The sequence below is a fragment of the Aptenodytes patagonicus genome, chromosome W (assembly GCF_965638725.1).
Source record: "Aptenodytes patagonicus chromosome W, bAptPat1.pri.cur, whole genome shotgun sequence".
NCBI classification, from domain to species: Eukaryota; Metazoa; Chordata; class Aves; order Sphenisciformes; family Spheniscidae; genus Aptenodytes; species Aptenodytes patagonicus.
This window is the reverse complement of record NC_134981.1, coordinates 45,854,630-45,878,456: the sequence shown is the minus strand read 5'-3', so window position 1 is coordinate 45,878,456 and position 23,827 is coordinate 45,854,630. Positions and strand designations below refer to the sequence as shown.

Below are 23,827 nucleotides of genomic sequence, written 5' to 3'. Positions count from 1 at the left end.
CACTACAACCTCCTTTCAGGTAGTTGTAGAGCGCGATGAGGTCTCCCCTCAGCCTCCTTTTCTCCAGGCTAAACAGTCCCAGTTCCCTCAGCCGCTCCTCATAAGACTTGTTCTCCAGACCCCTCACCAGCCTCGTTGCCCTTCTCTGGACACGCTCCAGCACCGCGACGTCCTTCTTGTAGTGAGGGGCCCAAAACTGAACACAGTAGTCGAGGTGGGGCCTCACCAGGGCCGAGTACAGGGGCACGATCACTTCCCTACTCCTGCTGGCCACACTATTGCTGATACAGGCCAGGATGCCTTTGGCCGTCTTGGCCGCCTGGGCACACTGCCGGCTCATATTCAGCCGTCTGTCAACCAGCACCCCCAGGTCCTTTTCCGACAGGCAGCTTTCCAGCCACTCTTCCCCAAGCCTGTAGCGCTGCATGGGGCTGTTGTGGCCAAAGTGCAGGACCCGGCACTTGGCCTTGTTGAACCTCATACAGTTGGCCTCGGCCCATCGATCCAGCCTGTCCAGGTCCCTCTGCAGAGCCTTCCTACCCTCGAGCAGATCAACACGCCCGCCCAACTTGGTGTCGCCTGCAAACTTACTGAGGGTGCACTCGATCCCCTCGTCCAGATCATTGATAAAGATATTGAACAAGACCGGCCCCAAAACTGAGCCCTGGGGAACACCGCTCGTGACCGGCCGCCAACTGGATTGAACTCCATTCACCACAACTCTCTGGGCCCGGCCGTCCAGCCAGTTTTTGACCCAGCGCAGAGTACACCTGTCTAAGCCGTGAGCCGCCAGCTTCTCTAGGAGAATGCTGTGGGAGACGGTGTCAAAGGCCTTCCTGAAGTCCAGGTAGACCACACTCACAGCCTTTCCCTCATCCACTAGGCGGGTCACCTGGTCATAGAAGGAGATCAGGTTGGTCAAGCAGGACCTGCCTCTCATGAACCCGTGCTGGCTGGGCCTGATCCCCTGCTTGTCCCGCTCATGCCTTGTGAGCGCCCTCAAGAGGAACCGCTCCATAATCTTCCCCGGCACCGAGGTCAGGCTGACAGGCCTGGAGTTCCCCGGATCCTCCTTCCGGCCCTTCTTGTAGATGGGCGCCACATTGGCAAGCCTCCAGTCGCCCGGGACGTCCCCCGTTAACCAGGACTGCTGATAAACGATGGAGAGAGGCTTGGCGAGCACCTCCGCCAGAAGTTACACATCTGTAAGTTTCATTGCATTCTCAGTTTTAGAGAAATCAACTTTAAATTCAATGACATCCCCTCCATTAATGAAAGTGAGAGAACCCCTTATTGGTCAGTCCCACTGGAAATCAAAGGCTATGATCCCAATTCACACCTCTGTACTGTATTAAATGCTTCTAAAGAAAAATAGTGTATTTGACTGTCGCAGGTGAATTATTAAGAGAAGTCATCGTTGTGGGGTTAACTAACAGGGTTTTATTAATGATTAAACGATGATCAAATGATAATTAATCGATGATTGAATGAAAATTAAATGGTAATCAAATGGTGATTAAGCAATAATTGAATGGTAATTATACAGTGATTTGTCAATGATTTAAATGATGATTTAAACAATAATTTAGACGGTGATTAGAAGGCCGTCAAACACTCTACTACTTACTATGCTTCTAATACTTAAGCTATAGCTGGATATATAAATGTCGCTAGCATACAATATACCTTTAGGCTTAATGTAAAATGTCACTTACCTCGTTATAGATATCAGATGCCGGGTAAGGGGTCTCTCAACCTCGAGGAGTAACCTTGAGAGGCATCCCTGCTCAAGGGGGAGATCATCGCCATGCAGCCTGCTGCTGTACAGGAGAGCTCAATGGGCTCAGGGGGGCTACAGATATTTATAGTGTAAAGTGATTGACTCCTAGTCAAACCCCCCCTTTGGTGTATGTGCAGGTGTGCAGCTGTAGCAGTTTTAGTTTTGTCTAGTCCCAGCTCAAGCTGGTACTGTTAGCTCCTGATAAGACGTGGCCTAGATTCCTTAGTTCCCGAGAAGATATGGCCTAGCACAATTTCTCACGGTTTGCACAGCAGGGCTGATTTCAGTCAGGCCTACTTGTCGGTGATGCCTGAACCAAAGTACTGTTCACTCAGTCAGAGTGGGGGCATCTGTGATATTGATCAAAGCAAGTGTCTGTGCATGACTGACAAACACCTTGTATAAAACAAATTTACAAACACATTAAGGTTGACTCTTGTCGTGGTTTAATTTCAGTCGGCAACTAAGTACCACGCAGCCGCTCGCTCACTCCCCCCTCCCCCGGTGGGATGGGGGAGAGAATTGGAAGAGCACAAGTGAGAAAAACTCGTGGGTTGGGATAAAAACAGTTTAATAATTGAAATAAAATGATAATAATAATATGATAATAATAATAATAATACACAAAGCAAGTGATGCACAGTACAATTGCTCACCACCCGCCAACCGATGCCCAGCCAGTCCCCGAGCAGCGGCCCCCCCGGCCAGCTTTCCCCAGTTTATGTACTGAGCATGACGTCACATGGTATGGAATGTCCCTTTGGCCAGTTTGGGTCAGCTGTCCTGGCTGTGCCCCCTCCCAGCTTCTTGTGCACCTCCAGCCTTCTCAGTCGGTAGAGCATGGGAAGCTGAAAAGTCCTTGGCTAGTGTAAGCATTACCTAGCAACAACTAAAACATCGGTGCGTTATCAACTTTGTTCTCATCCTAAATCCAAAACACTGTACCAGCTACTAGAAAGGAAATTAACTCTATCCCTGCCGAAACCAGGACAACTCTAGAAGAGTGGAGGAATTAGTCAAATCACACAGAACAGAAAGAAAAAAGTAGCAGATTCAAGATTCTGAAGATGTGCCCAATCACTGTAGACCACGCAAAAGCTTTACATCTATGCTCAAACAATTAATTTTTGCCTTCTGCACTTGAGTATCAGGCCAATTGATTAATGTAGGAATGAAAGCGATTATGCATTACTTGGTACTTATTTGGGGGGGAAAAAAACAACCACTATAGAACAAAATCCTTCAAAGCTCACCATTTTCTAGTTCAAGTATTGAATAGCACTGAGTATGAACACTTATCTGACAGAGACTGTAAACAGCTTGTAAATACACCAGAATTACTGCAGAGAACTGAGCACCTAAGATAATGCCTCCACCCTGCCTTTCTTATTGCTTGCCCTGATACCAACCACCTTAGTGCTTATGTAAGTAATGTTATTTGCATAACAAACTTATCAAACAAAAGATAAGGCTACTACATTTCCAGGTTGTACATGTCCCCAACTTAAGTTTCTTGCAAAGTCCCACCTAATTCAGCTCTAAAATGCTATTTGAAAGTGTGGGAGCCAGACACTGCCTTCACATTTTAGAGATTAAAAAGCAATCAGATTCAACTGACATAGAGCAGTTGTTACTGAATCACAGGAGACGGGCACTTGGTTTATCCACAATCAACATCAAAAAAGGTTTTAGCATCATTGCTGACCCACAGGTCCAATCAGTGCAAGCTCAGCTGCCCAAGGAGTTACAAGCTAAAACAAAATAACAGGATAAACACCCTCCGTAATTTGTGTGCACGGTGTCCAAAGTTTATGTACTTTGCAATACTGAAGTGGAAACTCTGCCTCAGGACAGATTGCCTCTGATTGGTCTCAATTTTTTACCAGCTGGGACCAGTGTTGGGGCTATTAATGTTTTTTTCAGACACACTAGGAAAAGAATCAGTCTCTTCAAAAATTGTTCATGAAATTTCTCTACTGGCTGTTTGCAGCTACTGTAATAATACACCAGACAATACATTTAAAAAACATATTTCAATTGTTTGTCAACCCCATTCTTTCAAACTGTGATAACCTAGTCAGTTTGATAGACAAATCTGCATGCTCTAGACTATTTTGAAAGCTCAGTGTTTCACGTGCCCAGAGTTAAGTCATTTTTCTTGTGCCATACTACCAAGATCTTATCAAACTGCTCACTAAAGAGGTGCATTTCTGCCACATCCACAAATTCTGTTTCACATTTCTGCAATTTAATTACTTTAACAAACAGAGGTAACCAATTCTGTAATTTTTTGACCTATTTGTTATTGTCATATAAATGACAGAGGGAAGAAGCAAACATACTATCATGAAGTAAAGATTCAAACCAAATTAAAGGACAAATTAAAAGAGTACATACATTATTCCACACCAATCCTCTATCAGTCATAGCTAATAAGACTTATGACGCTAAATCAGTTACTATTAGTTAGAGTACTGTATTGCTTTATATAGGAACATATGAAAGCTGTTCTGAATTAAAGAGTTTCCTCTTTCCCCATGGTGAGCTTCTCTCATTAAAGAAAAATGGTTTTAAGTCTTGCAGATAAAACAACACATGAAAATCCTCAGGCCTGCAGAGCACAAAATTGCTGAAATACAGCCAGTATGTGATGGTCCAGTTCAGCTGTAAACAGGAGGTTCTCCAGGGTCACCATGTACTGCTGAATTATCTGGTGATGCTGCAGATAAAAAGATAAACCTTTGTTGTTTTCATTCATCTTCATACACAAGAACAGGCAGAAGAGTCAAGACATATTGTATCACAGATCAAACGTTTTCACCAGAACTAACAAGCACATCTAATTTACACAACACATTAATCACTGTCGACTGCAAGAATGGAGCATACATTGAAATCCTGTTTTGAGAAGTACTGTGTTCCCTGTAGCTACACAGTTCTAATCCTGATTCTGAATAGTGTGTAGAGGCAACTGCACAGATATGCTAGGACTCAGGACATTTGCTTTAGCATTAAGTCATTTTTATGATCAAGGTAGAGACTAACCCATAGAGGGAATTATGCCATTAATCGCATGCAGTTTCCCATCCTCTAACACAATTTATGTTCATGTAAACACAAATAATTTTCTATTACTCTGGCTGTTGCTTTCAGGCAGTTACTTAACTGTCTTTTTACATCTGTTGCCAGATTTAATATAGAGCCAAGAGTTCCAAACTATATTTTTAAATAGCTATTCATTATAATCAGATACATAAATTTAAAACATTTTCATCCACTTGTTAGGCACTTATTTTGGTATACTTGTTCTCTCAAAACTCTACCCTTACTATAACATATGGTAAGAAAAACTCAGCTACATTTACAACCACATCTCAATATTGTTTTGCACTATATTCACAGTGCAAGAAAAAAATCAAGGAGCTCACCCTCCAGTCATTTAGCAAGTCTATAGCAAAGATGGGGTCAAAACCAGAGACAGACACAGCCAAAACTCACACTAGTCCCTGAAAAAGACTGGTGATGCCAGCTATGTCTGTTCTAATGGAGCTGGTAAAAATAAGCGACCAAGCTCAGCTCTCAAATCATGTAAGCTTTTCTTTCCAGCAGCTGCCCAAAGCCTTCCAAACCAAGAAGTGAAACTTACCTGTAGGAAGATTTGCTGCAACCTCTCTATACAGCTTTTGTACCAAGGTGTAAATACATCAATCCCACCAGTTTCACAGCGCACTAAGTGTTCAGTTAACAACATAATGAAACGCTGTAGAAGAACACAAATAGAATGTTGGTTCAAAAAACTTTCCAGATGAAAATAGGTTACTAGCCTCAGATGAGAAAATCCATGGGACATTTGACAGACAGAAGCTTTGAACAGCAATGTCAGAATGAATATTTCACTTAGGAGACACTAAATAGAGTAACTACTCATATTCAAAATACCTTTTGTTTGTTTTGGAAGTTGCATGCTATCAAAAGAACTCGTTTTCTCAGGCTCTTGATGCTGAAACAATTCTTGTTTAGGGGAGTTAGGCAGTTCTTCGATTCTTATCCAGAATAAGCCCATCTACCCCTTCCCATGTACTCACCCCAAGAAAATGATTAAGATACAAATGATGCTGCAAAGACACCACCCATCATTACCTGGAATATAACAAGGAAGAGATTCTTCTGTTCACTCTGGGCTGATTCTACTCTCTCCTGCAAGCGTTCTATTTGCTCTTCTAGAGGTCCATCTTCCCTATCACTACTTCGGTCATCGTCATCATCATCTTCATCACTTTCTCGCTGTAAGTAAAAACAAAACACAACTAACTGGAGATGTGACTACCTGTGGATTCTGCTAGTATCCATTGGAATGATAAACAGGCCTCTTGATTGACCAAACACAAAGTCTGCAGAAAAACTGAAGCTGCTCTGTAGCCTTTCAAGTGCTATATGTTGGCTCTGTATGTTAGGGAGTGTTTCGATTGTCTAGAGCTCAACGATTGTGATGATGATACGGTCGAGTGTTTATGGGTAAGGATGAGGGGGAAGGCCAACGAGGCAGATATCCTGCTGGGAGTCTGTTATAGACCACCCAACCAGGATGAAGGGGCGGATGAAGCGTTCTACAAGCGGCTGGCAGAAGTCTCTCAATCGCTAGCCCTTGTTCTCGTGGGGGACTTCAACTTCCCGGACGTCTGCTGGAAATACAACACGGCAGAGAGGAAGCAGTCTAGGAGGTTCCTGGAGTGTGTGGAAGACAACTTCCTGAGACAGCTGGTAAGTGAGCCTACCAGGGGAGGTGCCTCGCTCGACCTGCTGTTTACTAACAGAGAAGGACTGGTGGGAGATGTGGTGGTCGGAGGCCGTCTTGGGCTTAGCGACCATGAAATGGTAGAATTCTCGCTTCTTGGTGAAGTAAGGAGGGGGGCCAGAAAAACCGCAACCATGGACTTCCGGAGGGCGGACTTTGGCCTGTTCAGGACGCTGGTTGAGAGAGTCCCTTGGGAGACGGTCCTGAAGGGCAAAGGGGTCCAGGAAGGCTGGACAATCTTCAAGAAGGAAGTCTTAAAGGCGCAGGAGCAGGCTGTCCCCGTACACCATAAGAAGAACGGGCGGGGAAGACGACCGGCCTGGCTGAATGGGGAGCTCTTGCTGGGACTCAGGAAAAAAAGGAGAGTTTACCGCTTGTGGAAGAAGGGGCAGGCGACTCAAGAAGAGTACAGGGATCTCGTTAGGTCGTGCAGAGAGGAAATGAGAAAGGCAAAAGCCCAGCTAGAACGCAATCTGGCCGTTGTCGTAAGAGACAACAAAAAAAGTTTTTACAAATATATTAATGACAAGAAGAGAGCCAAGGAGAATCTCCATCCTTTATTGGATGCGGGGGGGAACATTGTCACCGAGGATGAGGAAAAGGCTGAGGTACTTAATGCTTTCTTTGCCTCAGTCTTTAATAGTCAGACAGGTTATCCTCAGGGTATTCAGCCCCCTGAGCTGGAAGACAGGGATGGCGAGCAGGATGAACCCCCCGTAATCCAAGAGGAAGCAGTCAACGACCTGCTACGCCACCTGGATGCTCACAAGTCTATGGGGCCGGATGGGATCCACCCGAGAGTGCTGAGGGAGCTGGCGGAGGAGCGCGCCAAGCCACTCTCCATCGTTTATCAGCAGTCCTGGTTAACGGGGGAGGTCCCGGGCGACTGGAGGCTTGCCAATGTGACGCCCATCTACAAGAAGGGCCGGAAGGAGGATCCGGGGAACTCCAGGCCTGTCAGCCTGACCTCGGTGCCGGGGAAGATTATGGAGCAGTTCCTCTTGAGGGCGCTCACAAGGCATGAGCGGGACAAGCAGGGGATCAGGCCCAGCCAGCACGGGTTCATGAGAGGCAGGTCCTGCTTGACCAACCTGATCTCCTTCTATGACCAGGTGACCCGCCTAGTGGATGAGGGAAAGGCTGTGGATGTGGTCTACCTGGACTTCAGGAAGGCCTTTGACACTGTCTCCCACAGCATTCGCCTAGAGAAGCTAATCCAGTTGGCGGCCGGTCACGAGCGGTGTTCCCCAGGGCTCAGTTTTGGGGCCGGTCACGTTCAATATCTGTATCGATGGTCTGGATGAGGGGATTGAGTGCACCCTCAGTAAGTTTGCAGGCGACACCAAGTTGGGCGGGAGTGTTGATCTGCTCGAGGGTAGGAAGGCTCTGCAGAGGGACCTGGACAGGCTGGATCGATGGGCCGAGGCCAACTGTATGAGGTTCAACAAGGCCAAGTGCCGGGTCCTGCACTTGGGCCACAACAACCCCATGCAGCGCTACAGGCTTGGGGAAGAGTGGCTGGAAAGCTGCCTGTCGGAAAAGGACCTGGGGGTGCTGGTCGACAGCTGGCTGAACATGAGCCGGCAGTGTGCCCAGGCGGCCAAGAAGGCCAATGGCATCCTTGCCTGTTTCAGAAATAGTGTGGCCAGCAGGAGTAGGGAAGTGATCGTGCCCCTGTACTCGGCCCTGGTGAGGCCCCACCTCGACTACTGTGTTCAGTTTTGGGCCCCTCACTACAAGAAGGACGTCGAGGTGCTGGAGCGTGTCCAGAGAAGGGCAACGAGGCTGGTGAGGGGTCTGGAGAACAAGTCTTATGAGGAGCGGCTGAGGGAACTGGGACTGTTCAGCCTGGAGAAAAGGAGGCTGAGGGGAGACCTCATCGCGCTCTACAGCTACCTGAAAGGAGGCTGTAGCGAGGTGGGTGTTGGTCTCTTCTCCCAAGTAAGTAGTGATAGGACGAGAGGAAATGGCCTCAAGTTGCGCCAGGGGAGGTTTAGATTGGACATGAGGAAAAATTTCTTTACTGAAAGAGTGGTTAAACATTGGAACAGGCTGCCCAGGGAAGTGGTTGAGTCCCCATCCCTGGAGGTATTTAAAAGATGTGTAGATGTGGCACTTAGGGACATGGTTTAGTGGGCATGGTGGTGTTGGGTCGATGGTTGGACTCGATGATCTTAGAGGTCTTTTCCAACCTTAATGATTCTATGATTCTATGTTGAGGGCTGCTTACTTTATAAATACAATTCAAGAAGGAAATTTGGAAGGAAGGAGAATGAGAAGCTTAAGCTGAATCAACTTGAGACAATGCCAGGATGGAAAAGGCCTGGAAACAAACAAACAAACAAACCCAAACAGAAAAAACATGGCAGGTTGTACTGGGTCTGGCTCAGGTGGAGTTAATTTTCTTCATAGCAGCCCATATAGTGCTGTGTTTTGGATTTGTTGAAAACTGTATTCGGTTTATGTGGCAAGGTTTTGGCAGCGGGGGGGGCTGCAGGGGTGGTCTCTGTGAGAAGAGACCGGAACCGCCCTGTGCTCGACACAGCTGGTGCCAGCCAGCTCCAAAACAGACCCACCATTGGACAACGCTGAGCCCATCAGAGAAGCTGGTGGCACCTCTGTGAAACATATTTAAGAAAGGGCAAAAAATGCTGAGCAGCAGATGTGAGAGTGAAGAGTGAGAAAAAAATGTGAGAGAATACTGAAGACACCAAGGTCAGTGAAGAAGGGGGAGGAGGTGCTCCAGGCACCGGAGCAGAGATTCCCCTGCAGCCTGTGGAGAGATCACAGTGGAGCAGGTGGATATTTCCTGAAGAACTGCAGCCTATGGAGAGGACCCATGCTGGAGTAGAGGAAAAGTGTGAGGAGGAAGGAGCAGGAGAGAGGAACTGTTATGAACTGACTGCAACCCCCCCATTCCCCATCCCTCCTGCGACGCTGAGGGGGAGGAGGTAGAGGAGTCGGGAATGAAGGAGTGAAGTTGAGCCTTGGATATATGTTGGGGAGAAGGTGTTGTTTTAATTTTGTCTTTGTTTCTCACTACCCAAATCTATTTTAATTGGCAATAAATTTAGTTTTCCCCAAGTTGAGTCTGTTTTGCCCATAATGGTAATTGGTAAGTGATCTCCCTGTCTTTATCTTGACCCATGAGATTTTCCATCTCTTTTAGCCTCCTGTCCTGTTGAGGAGGGGGAGTGAGAGAGTGGCTGGGTGGGCATCTGGCTGCCAGCCAAGGTCAAACCACCACAACACACTAATGTTTTAGCTATTGCTGAACAGTGCTTGCACAGCATTAAGGACTTCTCTTTTTCACACTTTGCCCCTCCAGTGAGTGGGCTGGGGGTGGGCAAGAGACTGGGAGGGGACACACAGCTGAGACAGCTGACCCAAACTGACCAAAGGGATATTCCATGCCATACAATGTCATGCTCAGCAATAAAAAAATGGAGGTTTGGTCTTCCAAGGTAGCCATTGCTCGGTGAGTGCCTGGGCATTGGTCTGCTGGTGGGAGGTGGTGGGTAACTGCCTTTGTATCACTTGTTTTTTTCCTCTTCACTTATTAAACTGTCTTTATCTTGACCCAGTTTTTCTTGCTTTTGCTCTTCCTATTCTCTCCCCCATCTCACTGCAGGGAAAAGTGAGCAAGCAGCTGTGTGGTGCTTGGCTGCTAGCTGGGGTCAACCCACCACACAGGTTTAAAGACTTGCAAGATCATTTTCTAGTGGAACCACAAAAAGACAGTAGGCTAACTATCATCAACAGACAAATAGCAGCTCAGTAACATATCCGTGGCAGACCTTTTTAAAAACTTGTCTAAACACTGTTCCAGGACTCAGATTTCATTCAAGAACCTCACTGATGTCACAGGACTGCCAAAACCAAATATCCTTTGTGACAGAACTCAGATGGATCTGGTGGGTTAGCACAGCTAGAGGAAAGGGACTGGAGCCCAGGGTATTCAACTGGGAAGACTACATATGAAACCTAGTGGATGCTCTCCAATTAAAAAGGGCCATAAAGGCAGCCAACCTCATAACAATAAAAATACCATGCTAGTTCCCTTTAAAAAAAAAGAGTACATTATATCAGATCTGCTATCTAATAATTGGATAAGGAAAAGTCCTACACAAGGAAAGTCCTATACAAGGCTCCAAGGTGCATGGAGCCTTTGTTGCAGCTGTCTCCCAATTAGGGAGGGTCAAGCACCCTTTTAGCCAGTGCTTGGGAGAGGCCAATATAAGAGCCAGGCCTAGAAGGCAGCTCCCAGAGGGCAGCTAACACACACAGCCAACAGATGCAGCAGTTTGTGCAGAAAGGTGCCTCAGCTGAATTTGTACCAGCGAGTCTGTTACAAACTCTGAGTTTGTACATGTAAAGTCTGTTACATACCTGAGACTGTTAGTCTCAGGTATGGTTGTAACATGCCACAGGGCTGATTCCCCAGCAGTTGTTGGAGCAGCTGCCCCTGCCAGGGCAGAGGCTTCGACACAGACAGAGCTTCGGATGGTAAAAGCACCTCTCCAAGTCCCAAGCTGCAGGGAGTGCCTGGGGCCTCTCTCTGGCAGCGGGAGAGAAGGCCCTCTGTTCTGCAGGAGGTGTGCTGTCTTGGAGGAGCTGTGTTGCCCACTGGAAGAGTTATGATAAGAAGCGAGCAGGTTGCACAGCCTGTGTTCCTCAAACGTTATTCCTTGAACCAGTTAATCTCATACTGGCTGATGATTTGTGGCTTGTGCCAATCCTTTGTATCCATTGTGTTAACAAGGGCCATGTTACCCATCTCCCAATATGTTGTCTGGATGTGTAAAAGCCTTACTGAAATGAATTAAAATAGACCTTCAAAATTCTCTTCTTCCAAGCAATGATTTAGATCAGGAGGAGGGAAGCTCAGGGCAGGTGAGAAAATTTTGTGTCAGTGCTGGTAAACATTTGTGGTGCACATCTCAAACCAAGATTAAAAATATTACTTCCTCTGCCATGCTCCTAAGCATGGTGCCAAACCTGACTGTAACTAGTGTCTGATGTGACTGGATTGCCTATTTGTTTGCAGTCGGAATCATACCAGGGAGACATCTACCCCCTGGCTACTGAAGTCCAGCCAGCACCGACAGCGCAGGAGTAGCTGAATGGAATTAACAAAGGCTGGCATGTGGAGAGCAGCCCAAACCTTTTTCAGTTGTCCAGTGTTTGTGTAAGGTGCTGTTAGTTCTCGGGTCCATTAACTTCCAGAGAAACAAGCAAGGAGGAAAATGAGATGCATAAAAATTATAGATATAAACCAATATGATTTAATGGCTAAAATATTCCCCACAGTGAATAAACTCCAGAAATCCATGTGCAACCACATGAAGATGTAAGCACAAGCTGGTGGCCCTCCTCAAAAACTCCAGGGACAACCAGTCCCAGAAAGACCAATAAGATTCATGCAAGTGAGAAAGGTTGCTCAAGCTAATGCTGTGAAACGGCAGAGAGCACCAGCCCTCTAATCACAGAGTGGAAGGCTTATACTCCAGTGGCCCAACAAGGAGGCGTGCATGCCAGGGACAGAAAGGGTTTTGCTGCAGCCTTATCCCAACAGAGAGTCTGACAAGGAATATGGAGAGCCCCGGGATCCCATTTCCTAGTGCCAAGGTGATGGTGCCAGGAAAGTCAGGTACTAAAAAGGAGTGTAACACCTCGGGCAGCAATGCATTTTACAATGGCTCTTACTGATGAGACTGCTCAGTGACGAGCTCAGTGTCTCTATCCTTGAAGCTGGAGAATAACACGGTGACAACAGTTTCAAGATGGTGATGGACAAAGATGGTGCTGAAACCTCTGGCCAGCAGAGGCATGATCATACAGTGCTTTGTCTTTCGCTTTGTCAGGTGCAAAGCATCAGAAAAGACTTTCAGAGACATACAGAGACATTTGAAAGTCCATGCAGTAACACTTTCAGTAAGATTGTGGTTGGGTACTCTCTGTGAGGGGGAGTTGCCCTTTATGTGAGAGAACAGCTGGAATGCATGGAGCCCTGCCTGGGGATGGCTGATGAGCCAGACTGAGAGCTTATGGGTAAGGACTGAAGAGAAGACGGGTAAGGGTGGCATTGTAGTGGGTGTCTGCTATAGGCCGCCCGACCAGGAAGACCGAGCGGATGTGGCCCTCTACAGACAGATAGGAGCAGCCTCACATTCGCAGGCCCTGGCCCTCACGGGGGACTTCAACCACCCCAATATCTGCTGGAGGGACAACACAGGAGGGCATAAGCAATCTAGGAGGTTCCTGGAGTGCATCGATGACAGCTTCCTCACCCAAGTGACAGAGGAGTCAATGAGGAGAGGTGCTCTGCTGGACCTCCTGCTGACCAACAAGGAGGGGCTCGTTGCTTGTTGGGGATGCGAAGGTCAAAGGCAGCCTTGGCTGCAGTGACCATGAGATGGTGGAGTTCAGGATCCCGAGAAGAGGGAGAAGGGTAAAAGGCAAGCTCACAACCCTGGACTTGAGGAGAGCCGACTTTGGCCTCTTCAGGGATCTGCTTAGAAGCGTCCCGTGGGATAAGGTCCTGGAGGGAAGAGGGGTCCAAGAAAGCTGGTTAATATTGGAGGGTCACCTCCTCCAAGCTCAAGAGTGGTCCATTCCAACGAGCAGGAAGTCGGGCAAAAATACCAGGAGGCCTGCATGGATGAACAGTGAACTCCTGGCCAAACTCAAACACAAAAAGGAAGGTGGAAGCAGAAACAGGTAACCTGGGATGAATACAGAGACATTGTCTGAGAATACAGGGATGATGTTAGAACAGCCAAAGCCCACCTGGAATTGAATCCAGCAAGGGATGTCAAAGACAACAAAAAGGGCTTCTATAAGTACATAAGTGGCAAAAGGAAGACTGGGGAAAATGTGGGCCCATTACTGAATGAGACAGGGGACCTGGTGACACAGGACATGGAAAAGGCTGAGGTACTGAATGCTGCCTTTGCCTCAGTCTTTACTATCAAGACCAGCCTTCAGGAATCCCAGGCCCCAGAGACCAGGGGGAAGTCTGGAGCAAGGAAGACGTACCCTTGGTGGAAGAGGATCAGGTTAGGGAATATTTAAGCAAAAAGGATGTACATAAGTGCATGGGCCCTGATGGGATGCACCCATGAGCACTGAGGGAGCAGGCAGATGTCATTGCAAGGCCACTCTCAATAACCTTTGAAAGATCATGGTGATTGGGAGAAGTGCCCAAAGACTGGAGGAAAGCAAATGTCACTCCTATCTTCAAGAAGGGCAAGAAGGAGGAAACAGGGAATTACAGGCCAGTCAGCCTCACCCTGGGAAGGTGATGGAGCAGCTAGTCCTGGGAACAACTTCCAGACGCATGAAGGACAAGATGGTCATCAAGAGTAGTCAGCATGGATTCACCAAGGGGGGGAGTCATGCTTGACCGACCTCATAACCTTCTATGATGAAATGACTGGCCTGGTAGACGAGGGGAGAGCAGTGCATATTGTCTACCTTGACTTCAGGAAGGCCTTTGACACTGTCTCCCATAAGATCCTCATAGAGAAGCTGTTGAAGCATGGGCTGGATAAGCAGACAGTGAGGTGGATTGAAAACTGGCTGAACAGCCAGGCCCAGAGGGCACAAAGTCTAGTTGGAGGCCAGTAACTAGTGGTGTACCCCAGGGATCAATACTGGGTCTGATCCTGTTCAACATCTTCATTAATGATTTGGATGATTGGGCAGAGTGTACTGTACCCTCAGCAAGTTTGCAGGTGACACCAAACTGGGAGGAGTGGCTGATACACCAGAGGGTTGTGCTACCATCCAGAGGGACCTGGACAGGCTGCAGAAATGGGCCGACAGGAACCTAATGCAGTTCAACGAGGGGAAGTGCAAAGTCCTGCCCCTGGGGAGGACCAACCCCAGGCACCAGTACATGCTGGGAGCTGACCAGTTGGAAAGAAGCTTTGCAGAAAAGAACTTGGGGGTTGTCCTGGTTTCGGCTGGGAGAGAGTTAATTTCCTTCCTAGTAGCTGGTACAGGGCTGTGTGTTGGATTTAGGATGAGAACAATGTTGATAACACACGGATGGTTTAGTTGTCGCTAAGTAGTGCTTACACTAGTCAAGGACTTTTCAGCTTCCCATGCTCTACCGACTGAGAAGGCTGGAGGTGCACAAGAAGCTGGGAGGGGGCACAGCCAGGACAGCTGACCCAAACTGGCCAAAGGGACATTCCATACCATGTGACGTCATGCTCAGTACATAAACTGGGGAAAGCTGGCCGGGGGGGCCGCTGCTCGGGGACTGGCTGGGCATCGGTCGGCGGGTGGTGAGCAATTGCATCGTGCATCACTTGCTTTGTATATTCTTTTATTATTAATATTATTACTATTACTATTTTACTTCATTTCAATTATTAAACTGTTCTTATCTCAACCCACGAGTTTTCTCACTTTTACTCTTCCGATTCTCTCCCCCATCCCACCAGGATGGGGGGAATGAGTGAGCGGCTGTGTGGTGCTCAGTTGCTGGCTGGGGTTAAACCACGATAGCCAGCAATGTGCCCTTGCCGCAAAGAAGGCTAATGGTATCCTGGGCTACATTAGGCAAAGTATTGCCAGCAGGTCGAGGGAAGTGATCCTTCCCCTCTATTCAGCACTGGTGAGGCCACACCTGGAGTGCTGTATCCAATTCTGGGCTCCTCCATACAAGAGAGACGTGGACATAGTAGAGAGAGTCCAGCGAAGGGCCAGAAGGATGATTATGGGACTGGAGCATCTCTCCTGAGGAAAGGCTGAGACAACTGGGACTGTTTAGCCTAGAGAAGAGAAGGCTCGGGGGGGATCTTATCAATATATATAAATACCTGAAGGGAGGGTGCAAAAAGTCGGAGCCAGGCTCTTTCCATTGGTGTCTAGTGACAGGACAAGAGGCATTGGGCACAAACTGAAACACAGAAGGGGTTGTCTGAACATCAGGAAACACTTTTTTTACTGTGAGGGTGACTGAGCACTGCAATAGGTTGCCCAGAGAGGTTGTGGAGTCTCCCTCCTTGGATATATTCAAACACCATCTGGACATGTTCCTGGGCAACTGGCTCTAGGTGGCCCTACTTTAGCAGGGGGATTGGACAAGATGACCTCCAGAGGTCCCTTCCAACCTCAATCATTCTGTGATTAAATGATGTATAACAAGAAAGGGGGAATCTGGTAGAGTAAGGCACATTCAATACATTCAGTTACAGATATCGCTTCAGTCTCACAATGTTGTTTCTCTGCAATAATATCCATAAATTAACAGCTATAAACATCAATTTTTTGTAAGAGTATGTGCAACTTAAGACAAAAATAGGGCCATGTGCTAACTCACCTACTGTATGCAAATCACACTTGCAATTTATATTTTTGAATGCAAACTAGAAACTTGAAAGATAAAACTCTTAATTACTGCAATATTTAAAGCAGAAGGACTTGAGAATTTGTAGTAATTGAGAATTTTGACATTTTCTTCATCACAGGATCATACCCCCCCCCAACCTAGACTAACTGTTCAAGGACCAGTGGACACTGTTAACTCCCCTAGGAGCAGGCAGGTAAGCCTTGGCCTCATCCCATAACATGCCAGTCCACTTAGCACTGGGGCCATCAAAATTTGACATTTTACATCATCAATGAGGAACTGCAGTCTGGTAAAGCATCTGCTTCCAGAACTACTCATATTTTGTCTATTTTACTGTGGTGGGTTAACCTTGGCGGGCTGCCAGGTGTCCAACAAGCCACTCCCCCTCCTGAGCGGGACAGGGGGAGAAAATAAGATGAAAAACTCATGGGTCGAGATAAAGGCAGTTTAATAAAGAAAAGCAAAGGCTGTGGGGAGGAATCAAAGGAAACAAAAAAACCAAAAAACACCACCACCACCACCCCCCCCCCCCCCCCCGTTCTCTGCTTCCCATCAGCAGGCAATATCCAGCCACTTCCTGGGAAGTAGGGCCTCAGTATGCATAGCAGTTGCTTCGGAAGACAAACGCCTAAATAACGAATGCCCCCCTTCCTCCTCCTCCTTTCTCTTAGCTTTTATTGCTGAGCACAACGTCATATGGTATGGAATATCTCTTTTGTCACTTGGAGTCAGCTGCCCTGGCTATGTCCCCTCCCAACTTCTCGCCCACCCCCAGCCTACTGGACTTTGGGGGTGGGGGGTTGGAGAGACAGCCTTGATGCTGTGCCAGCATTGCTCAGCAGTAGCCAAAACACTGGTGTGTTATCAACACTGTTCTAGCTACCAATACAAAGCACAGCACTATGAGGGCTGCTATGAGGAAAGTTAACTCCATCCCAGCCAGACCTAATACATTTACTTACAAAAGTTATCTCATGGCATAACACTGCCCTTAAAGCACTCAGTACTCAAGAGCTGCAGCTAGGAACCAGTACAGAAACAAAAACATAGGTATATCCATTGAATGATACCAGACAATCTCTTTGCCTCACAGTGAAATCAATGAATAGCTCTTCAATACTCACAAACATTTGTTAATTGCTGATGAACATAGATTGAGGAGGTAAGCAACTACCGTGGCTGTTGCTGGGAATGAGCAAGGAAAAGAGCTGAAAGAGTTGGGATGAACTGACATCAGCAAACCATGAGGTCCTAGTGATCTCTCAGCTGATGCTCATAGGAAATTACTTGTGCTACTGCCATTTTTTGCATGATCCTGCATGTGTTCCATGTTGTGCCAAATTCTGACGTTAACCTAGGCCAAAGATTTAAAAGTAGCCTAGTGTTTTGTGCAGGTACTGGAAGACCATAGATCAACAAGGAAATACTCTCCTTTCTATGAAACTAAGATACTTTCTATAAATTGGCTTCATTCGATATCAGGATTAAATATTGTAGTCAGCCAAACTGTCTTGGGTCCTGCCCTCTGGGGCTGCTACAGGAGATACAACTCTCACCGTACTTTACAGCATCATTACTTAGACCTGAAGCCCCAAAATAGCCAAAAGTGAATTAAAAAAAGGACTAATTAGACTGGAGTGGCTGGCTAGGGACATTGAAAGTATTTGGTGCCATAAAACACTCAGATGGGGAAGGCACAGAAAGCACCTTCTTTTCCCAAGCGCAGTACAAAATCCCAGTAACCCAGCTGCTTGTCCAGGAATAACAAGCTTCTACTATCACTTCGGACTTAAGAGTCCACACAATGTGTTTAAAAATATTTGATAGTCATCTCACTGTAAACAGTAGTCTAGGTCATACAAGGACATTCGAAAATAAAATCCAAGAGAAGCAAAAGGCAGATGCAACTGTCTGAATCTAGCAGCATCTGTTAAAAGAACAGCGACAACTATCTTTGCTTCTCAATGACAGCTTGCTGTTTCCATGCACCACACAAGATACGAGGTCCTAAATGACTACTTACTAGTAAAATCTGAAAGTAACTAACAGAACCTACAGTAAACTTGAGTATGAATTTGACTGTTCCTATTGCTACCCAATAACGTAACAGGAACCAAGATTCAAAACACAGAGTGAAAGAAGCTCATGTTGGAACAAAAACTTACGAGAAAAACCTTGAATGGTGCAAATGCACATGAACTTCTTTAAAGACTTCACTGAATTCTCAGGCTCTAACAGCCTTTAGAAAAACATACAAAAAATGGGTCAACTTTAGTGTCCTAGTACTAGAGATGGCAACACGTGTAGATATGCCTCCTGACAGTATTTTTATTCAGCCCCTCCAAGAACCAATTGCGTGTCAGTCTGAAACGTGACAGCCTGCAGATTACTTAGTGTCAAATATATGTATTAAAAAAATAAACAAATTACTCTTTTGTGCTGTCTTGCCAATCTTGCTTTAGTCTCCTCCAGTTCTTTGTGAATCTTCAGTACATGCTTGTTCATTTTACGAATTGTGGAATGTAAGATTTCCCAGACATAGAACCTAGAAAAGATGCAGAACCCAAAACAGTAAATTGCACACTGTTCCAAGATAGAAAATGCACAGGTCTGCTATAACTCTCAACTCTTCTTATTCAAACCATCAGAAACAGGGCAACTTTCTATTGCTACAGAGCAAGTTAAATTAATAAACAAATAAAGAAGCGCACAACACTGATCTGGGGGAAATTTACAACATTTCATCATTACCTAGGACATCTACTGGAGTGAGCAGACATTCAATATTAAGAAAGCATATCACTCACTTCTTACCTGTACTTTGCACTGAATTACCAAACCAGTGCTTTATTTCAGAATCATTCTGCAACACTACTAGCATCAAACTGCCAGGTCTAAGCATGTTTCCCACTCTCAGTAAACAATATATCTGAGAGTGACGCAGGATGCATGCCCTAGGTGCAAGCCAAGACTCCACCAGGCTAGCAGCTATATAACAGGGTTAATGGTTCTTGTCCAGAAATGGTCCTAGAGCTTCTCCTTCCACTTTGGCAAACTTACAGGCTACTTGCATGAATCTTGCTAGCATAGCTTTTTTGCAGGACATAGAAATGCACACTGCAGCTCAGAGGAAAATACTAAAGCTTGTGTTTTAGGGAAGCAACACAATTTTATGTAGAGTTTAAAGCAAAATAATGAAAGTAAAAACTACAATTACTTTAAGTTAAAAAAATGGATTCTAACCATTTAAAATAAATATTCAGATAAAAAGCAACTGAAGACAGAAATTCCACACTTGTTACCTAGTAAAATCATGTGCAAGTTCTGAAGAGAAGATCCAGTTTGCTACTGCAGCACAATCAACAATCTGTGTTCGAATCATCTTATCCACAAGAACAGCAATCATCTACATTTTGGGAAAGACAAGATGGTCATTCCCTACCACAAGAAACTGTCAAGTTTACCTGCTGCAACATGGAGTCTGTGAAATTACTGTGGGCTAAGGTACAACCAGTGCTGGGTTGTATGAAAAGCTATTAGAGTCAAGTTTGGTTTTATGCAACTTTGCAAATACATTAGTCAAACTAATGGGTGATTTCAAACACTTTAGGAAGCTAGTACTGCTTAAAGCAGACATCTCATTTGCTGAACCTAAAAATGCTCAGACTAGGGGAGCTGTATCAATCATGCCAAGTATGCATTCACATTTTAACAAGTCATCTTTACCCCTCATGAGAGTGATGACTTCACTTTTCATTCAAGTGAGTACTTCTGCTATTCCCAAGAGCAAAAATACAAGAACTGAATTTTGAGACGAGGCATCAGAGAAGCAAGTCCCAATAGTCAACATTGGAGTATCCAACCAGAAGACATGTTCCTGTTACATAACCATAAGGTAACAGCAACTGCTAGCCTACTCTCCTTGGACTGCAACAGTCCCCAACCACAACCATATGCTCTTTCCTGCAGGACCTCTTCATTTTAGAATGAAACCAGCATTGTATATAAGTATTTACTACAGGACCCTACCTTGATGAGGCTTGTGGGAAAATCAAGCAGGTAGCTACAAAAACTATCTTGTGATTAGAACAGCTTTGTGCCATTCAGAAGAAAGGGCCCATCTTAATTATTCATGTACTCCATACCGCAATACCCAAGAAACTCAACCTGCAACATATTTATTCTCATAATCATCCATTCTCAAATAGGGAAGTGTAACAAAGCTCAATTTAAGGTAGAAAACTAAATTAATGAAATGAATCAGAGAACTCATGACTCATTTCTCAATTTCCAATATTGCTTCCTATATGCATTTGTCTTAAGAAATTCTTCCTGGCATTATCCAGATTACCTAGTTTGAGCCTTCATGTAACACAGACATAGGAATTTGTGAAAGTATTCAATCTTGATGTTAAAGTTTCCCTTTATGACATCAAAGCCTTTGTGCCCCCAGAAAATAGTTGAGGCTGTGACCATCCATATTTTAAAGGTTGATATTTCAGGTAGGAATGTGTATATATATTTAATCTCTGCTTTTTTTTGATCCTTTTATTTAAGAAGCTATTTTACAATATCTTACCTCTCTTTCAGGACCTGACTTTAAAGAATATTAAAAGTAATCTTTTAGTAACCCTAGAAAATGGGCCTTAGGCCCAGCAGCAGGTGCAAGGATTCTCCAGCACTCAATGAGATTACTTTTGGAAGTCTGGCTCATGCAACTGAGGCACCAATCACTTCCAGACATAACATCATATATTACAAACACACCAGGGAGAAATATCCAAATAACTAATGCAGAAAAATTGAACACAAGTTTCTTACTGATCTCCATTTATAAAACAACGACAACATGGGGAAACAACAATTGCTGTAAAAAAATAGCATGTTTTAAACAACTGAGCTACTTTTCATAGTTCTTTCAGCACATTATTTCATCAGACTCAGGAATGAACTTTAACCATGGTAGTGTCACAGACAAATCTGTTCTGAATGTTGGTTGAGAGCAGATTTACTTGTTCTGTCTGTGCATAACACTGATTCCAACCTGGTCTTCGTGGCTCCTTGTGATTGCTAGTGAAAAACCACACAAATGCTAAATAAACAGGTTCTCTCTTTTTGCCTACTAACCAGGTTCTCTCTTCAGCCTACTTCTGTGTTACAAGATCTACATCTTAAAAAGCATAAAGCACAAGAACGCTGTTCTAGTATTGAAATTTATAAGAAAAACAGGGTTGGGTTGGGTTTGTTTTGGTTTGGGTTTTAAGTTATTCTCTTGTAAACCAGAGCATAGCACAAAGCTGAAAGTCTTCTACACTGAACTTTTAACGTGAAAGTCTCACTGATAGAGAATAAATTTGATGTTCAGTTTAAGGCACTTAACAGTAGTAAACACAAATTCTTTTAAATACAAATAGACAATAGACAGTATTTTTAAGTAAACAAATGAAATTGTAATGCTTTGTATTTTAACATGACTTTCTGTGAGCGGAAACTTCAACAAATATCTGCCATTGATGCTCTTACCTGCGGATGATTCTTCCAAACCTCGTATACAACTCTCAGGACATGGAGTTTCCCCTCATCACTTTCAGCAAGTACTTTGAGGACTTCGTGAAACCTTTAAAGAAATATAAGTAGTCAATGGAGGGGTTAGGATCAGGGCAATGAAGCAGGAGACACAGTAGTGGTTTAGATGTTCCCAACATTTTCTTTTGGCCAATCTGCAACAATTCTGGAAAGGCTACCCCCTGACAAATAGAACTGTCCTGCGTTTAAAAGGTTGCAGAGACAAGACAACTCCTAAAAGCAATGTAACCCTGCCTCGGGCAAACTTACTCCTCAAAGCTAGGCTACAGTTCTCATGCTTTTAAATGCAGGAGAGAACTCTGCTGTTCGGTGTGCTTATCTATATGCAGGCAGAGTGAAATTTGCTGCTTTTTGTGCCTTGGACTTTGCCTATTGATAGGTGTTTCCATAACCATAGACCATTATTCAATCTCCCCTCTACTGAGGAAAGCACTGAGAGCATCTACTTCAGTAGATTTAAGCTGACTCCTATGTCAGTATTCGCAGCCCAGTTTATGTAATGTAGCTATAAAGTTTAAATGGCTCCTTTTGACCTTATGGATATCACTGTTGATATGCAGCAGTGAAACCACTATAGCTCTGAATACACAGAGTCCTGCTCCTTATGTTACTGACTGTAGGCTAGTGACCATCGTTTGTTATAAACTGTCATCATAAATCTTCCATGTGCAGACAAAAATCAAGCTTTTACATTTGTAAAGTATATAAAGTTGTATAAATAGAAAAATAATTCAGTAAGACACGACCACCTCTTTCATACTGAGACAGTTTAACAGCATCAAGTATGCAGTGTCAAAAATAAGTTATTTTCATCTCATTTTGCTTAAACAGTTGCAGTCAACCCTCTAGAAGTTAAAGCATGTCTTTAAGAGCATGCACTCTAAAAATATTCTAGAATAAATTTTATATCGCTTAGGTATATTTAAGAAGTTGTGGGTTGATTTTTTTTAATTTTTTTTTTTTTTAAAAACACCAACTTAACTGATTTTGAGTCATACTGGTTGTTGCAACACACTGTAGAAGACATGATACTGTCATGGGAGGTATGCAGTCACTCAACATGAAGCAATATCACTTGCTCCTCAGGACACTCAGCAAACGATTAATTTTAAAATGAACTAATCTACCAGCTGTTCAATCTCTGTGATGCTCCAAAGTACATTATGCTTGTGAACTCACAGATGGAGCCAGCCAAAGGGGTTTAGGAAAGGTTCCCCCCATGCATACGCTATATGGCTTTGTACATTTAAATACGCATCAGTCCTTGGAATACAGAATACACAGCAAAGAAACAAACCACCTGATCCACTCTATGGTGGCTTCCCAGCACTTCAGATACTAGTAGCATAATGTGCTGTTGGACAGTTAAGGAAGAATAAGTAAGGCTTGATGCGAGAGAAAAAAAGCAGGGCAAACTACAGTAAGTACATTTTAAAGCCAGCTGCAGCAGTACTCCTCTCCCATTATTCTTTGGGGTCTTCTAAACATAAAATTCATTAGCATCACAAAGCAGTCAAGCACTTGCAAGCACCTCCAGGACAGGCAATAAGCTATCATCTGCTGCACTGTGACCATTTTCAGCTCCAACTTTTCTTCCAGTCAGGTAACAGCTCTTTGTCTCATGGACTTTGTAAGTCTAAATAAAGTTCAGTAATGCAAATGAAATCGAAAACAGAGAACGTATGGCTTGAGCAATAACTTTCCTCTTTCAAAGGAAAGTATAGACAGAGTGCCTCATTTGTTTGATTTAGAAACTATCATTAAGAGAATGTAATAGATTTGCAAGTAGCTAATCCGGACACTAGCTAGGATATTTTTCATTACACAGTGATGTTTCTCAAGATTTTGCAATAGTATGCAGAAAGAATCATAACACACCACACTTGTTAGAAAGATTACTTAAGACTTCCTATTAACTCTCTTTATATTTTAAGTAGATTAAATATTCATAATTAGGAGTCACATACAGAAATATCTACACACTTAATGAGGTGATGTACTGCCACACAAATGATCTCCCCCATTTATTTTTTTTGTTTTGTTTTTTTAAACCAACTGACTAACCTGCATGTTATTGATTGATTTAAACACAACAGCACAACCCAACAGCAGTATGCTTGTGCAGGCAACTAACTCATAGCGCAATACCTTTTGTTAGTAACAAAAGCAAGGTGAAAGCTGGGTTGAAGGACATCTTTGTAGGCTACAATGAAGGGTACAAGGGGATTTATTTCAGCTCAGTTTCAAGAGTAATATTTGCATTTGAGAAAGCTACAAAGATTTTTGGTTTTTTATTTCAATA

The 23,827-nt window shown here is 44.5% G+C and overlaps 1 protein-coding gene across 2 annotated transcripts in view; it reads right to left on the bottom strand.

The window, feature by feature from the left end:
• Window positions 1-2,632: 2,632 nt before the first annotated feature.
• Window positions 2,633-23,827, bottom strand: part of LOC143172096 (nuclear cap-binding protein subunit 1-like) — a 72,661-nt gene continuing 51,466 nt past the window's right edge. For both annotated transcript variants that reach the window (XM_076361345.1, XM_076361346.1), the window contains 6 exons: window positions 21,463-21,556; window positions 19,242-19,345; window positions 18,370-18,484; window positions 5,921-6,064; window positions 5,427-5,540; window positions 2,633-4,499 (listed from right to left, as the gene is read on the bottom strand). In XM_076361345.1, coding sequence (XP_076217460.1) covers window positions 4,386-4,499; window positions 5,427-5,540; window positions 5,921-6,064; window positions 18,370-18,484; window positions 19,242-19,345; window positions 21,463-21,556 — 685 coding nt within the window. In that variant the 3' untranslated portion in view covers window positions 2,633-4,385. The remainder of the gene's footprint in view (window positions 4,500-5,426; window positions 5,541-5,920; window positions 6,065-18,369; window positions 18,485-19,241; window positions 19,346-21,462; window positions 21,557-23,827) is intronic.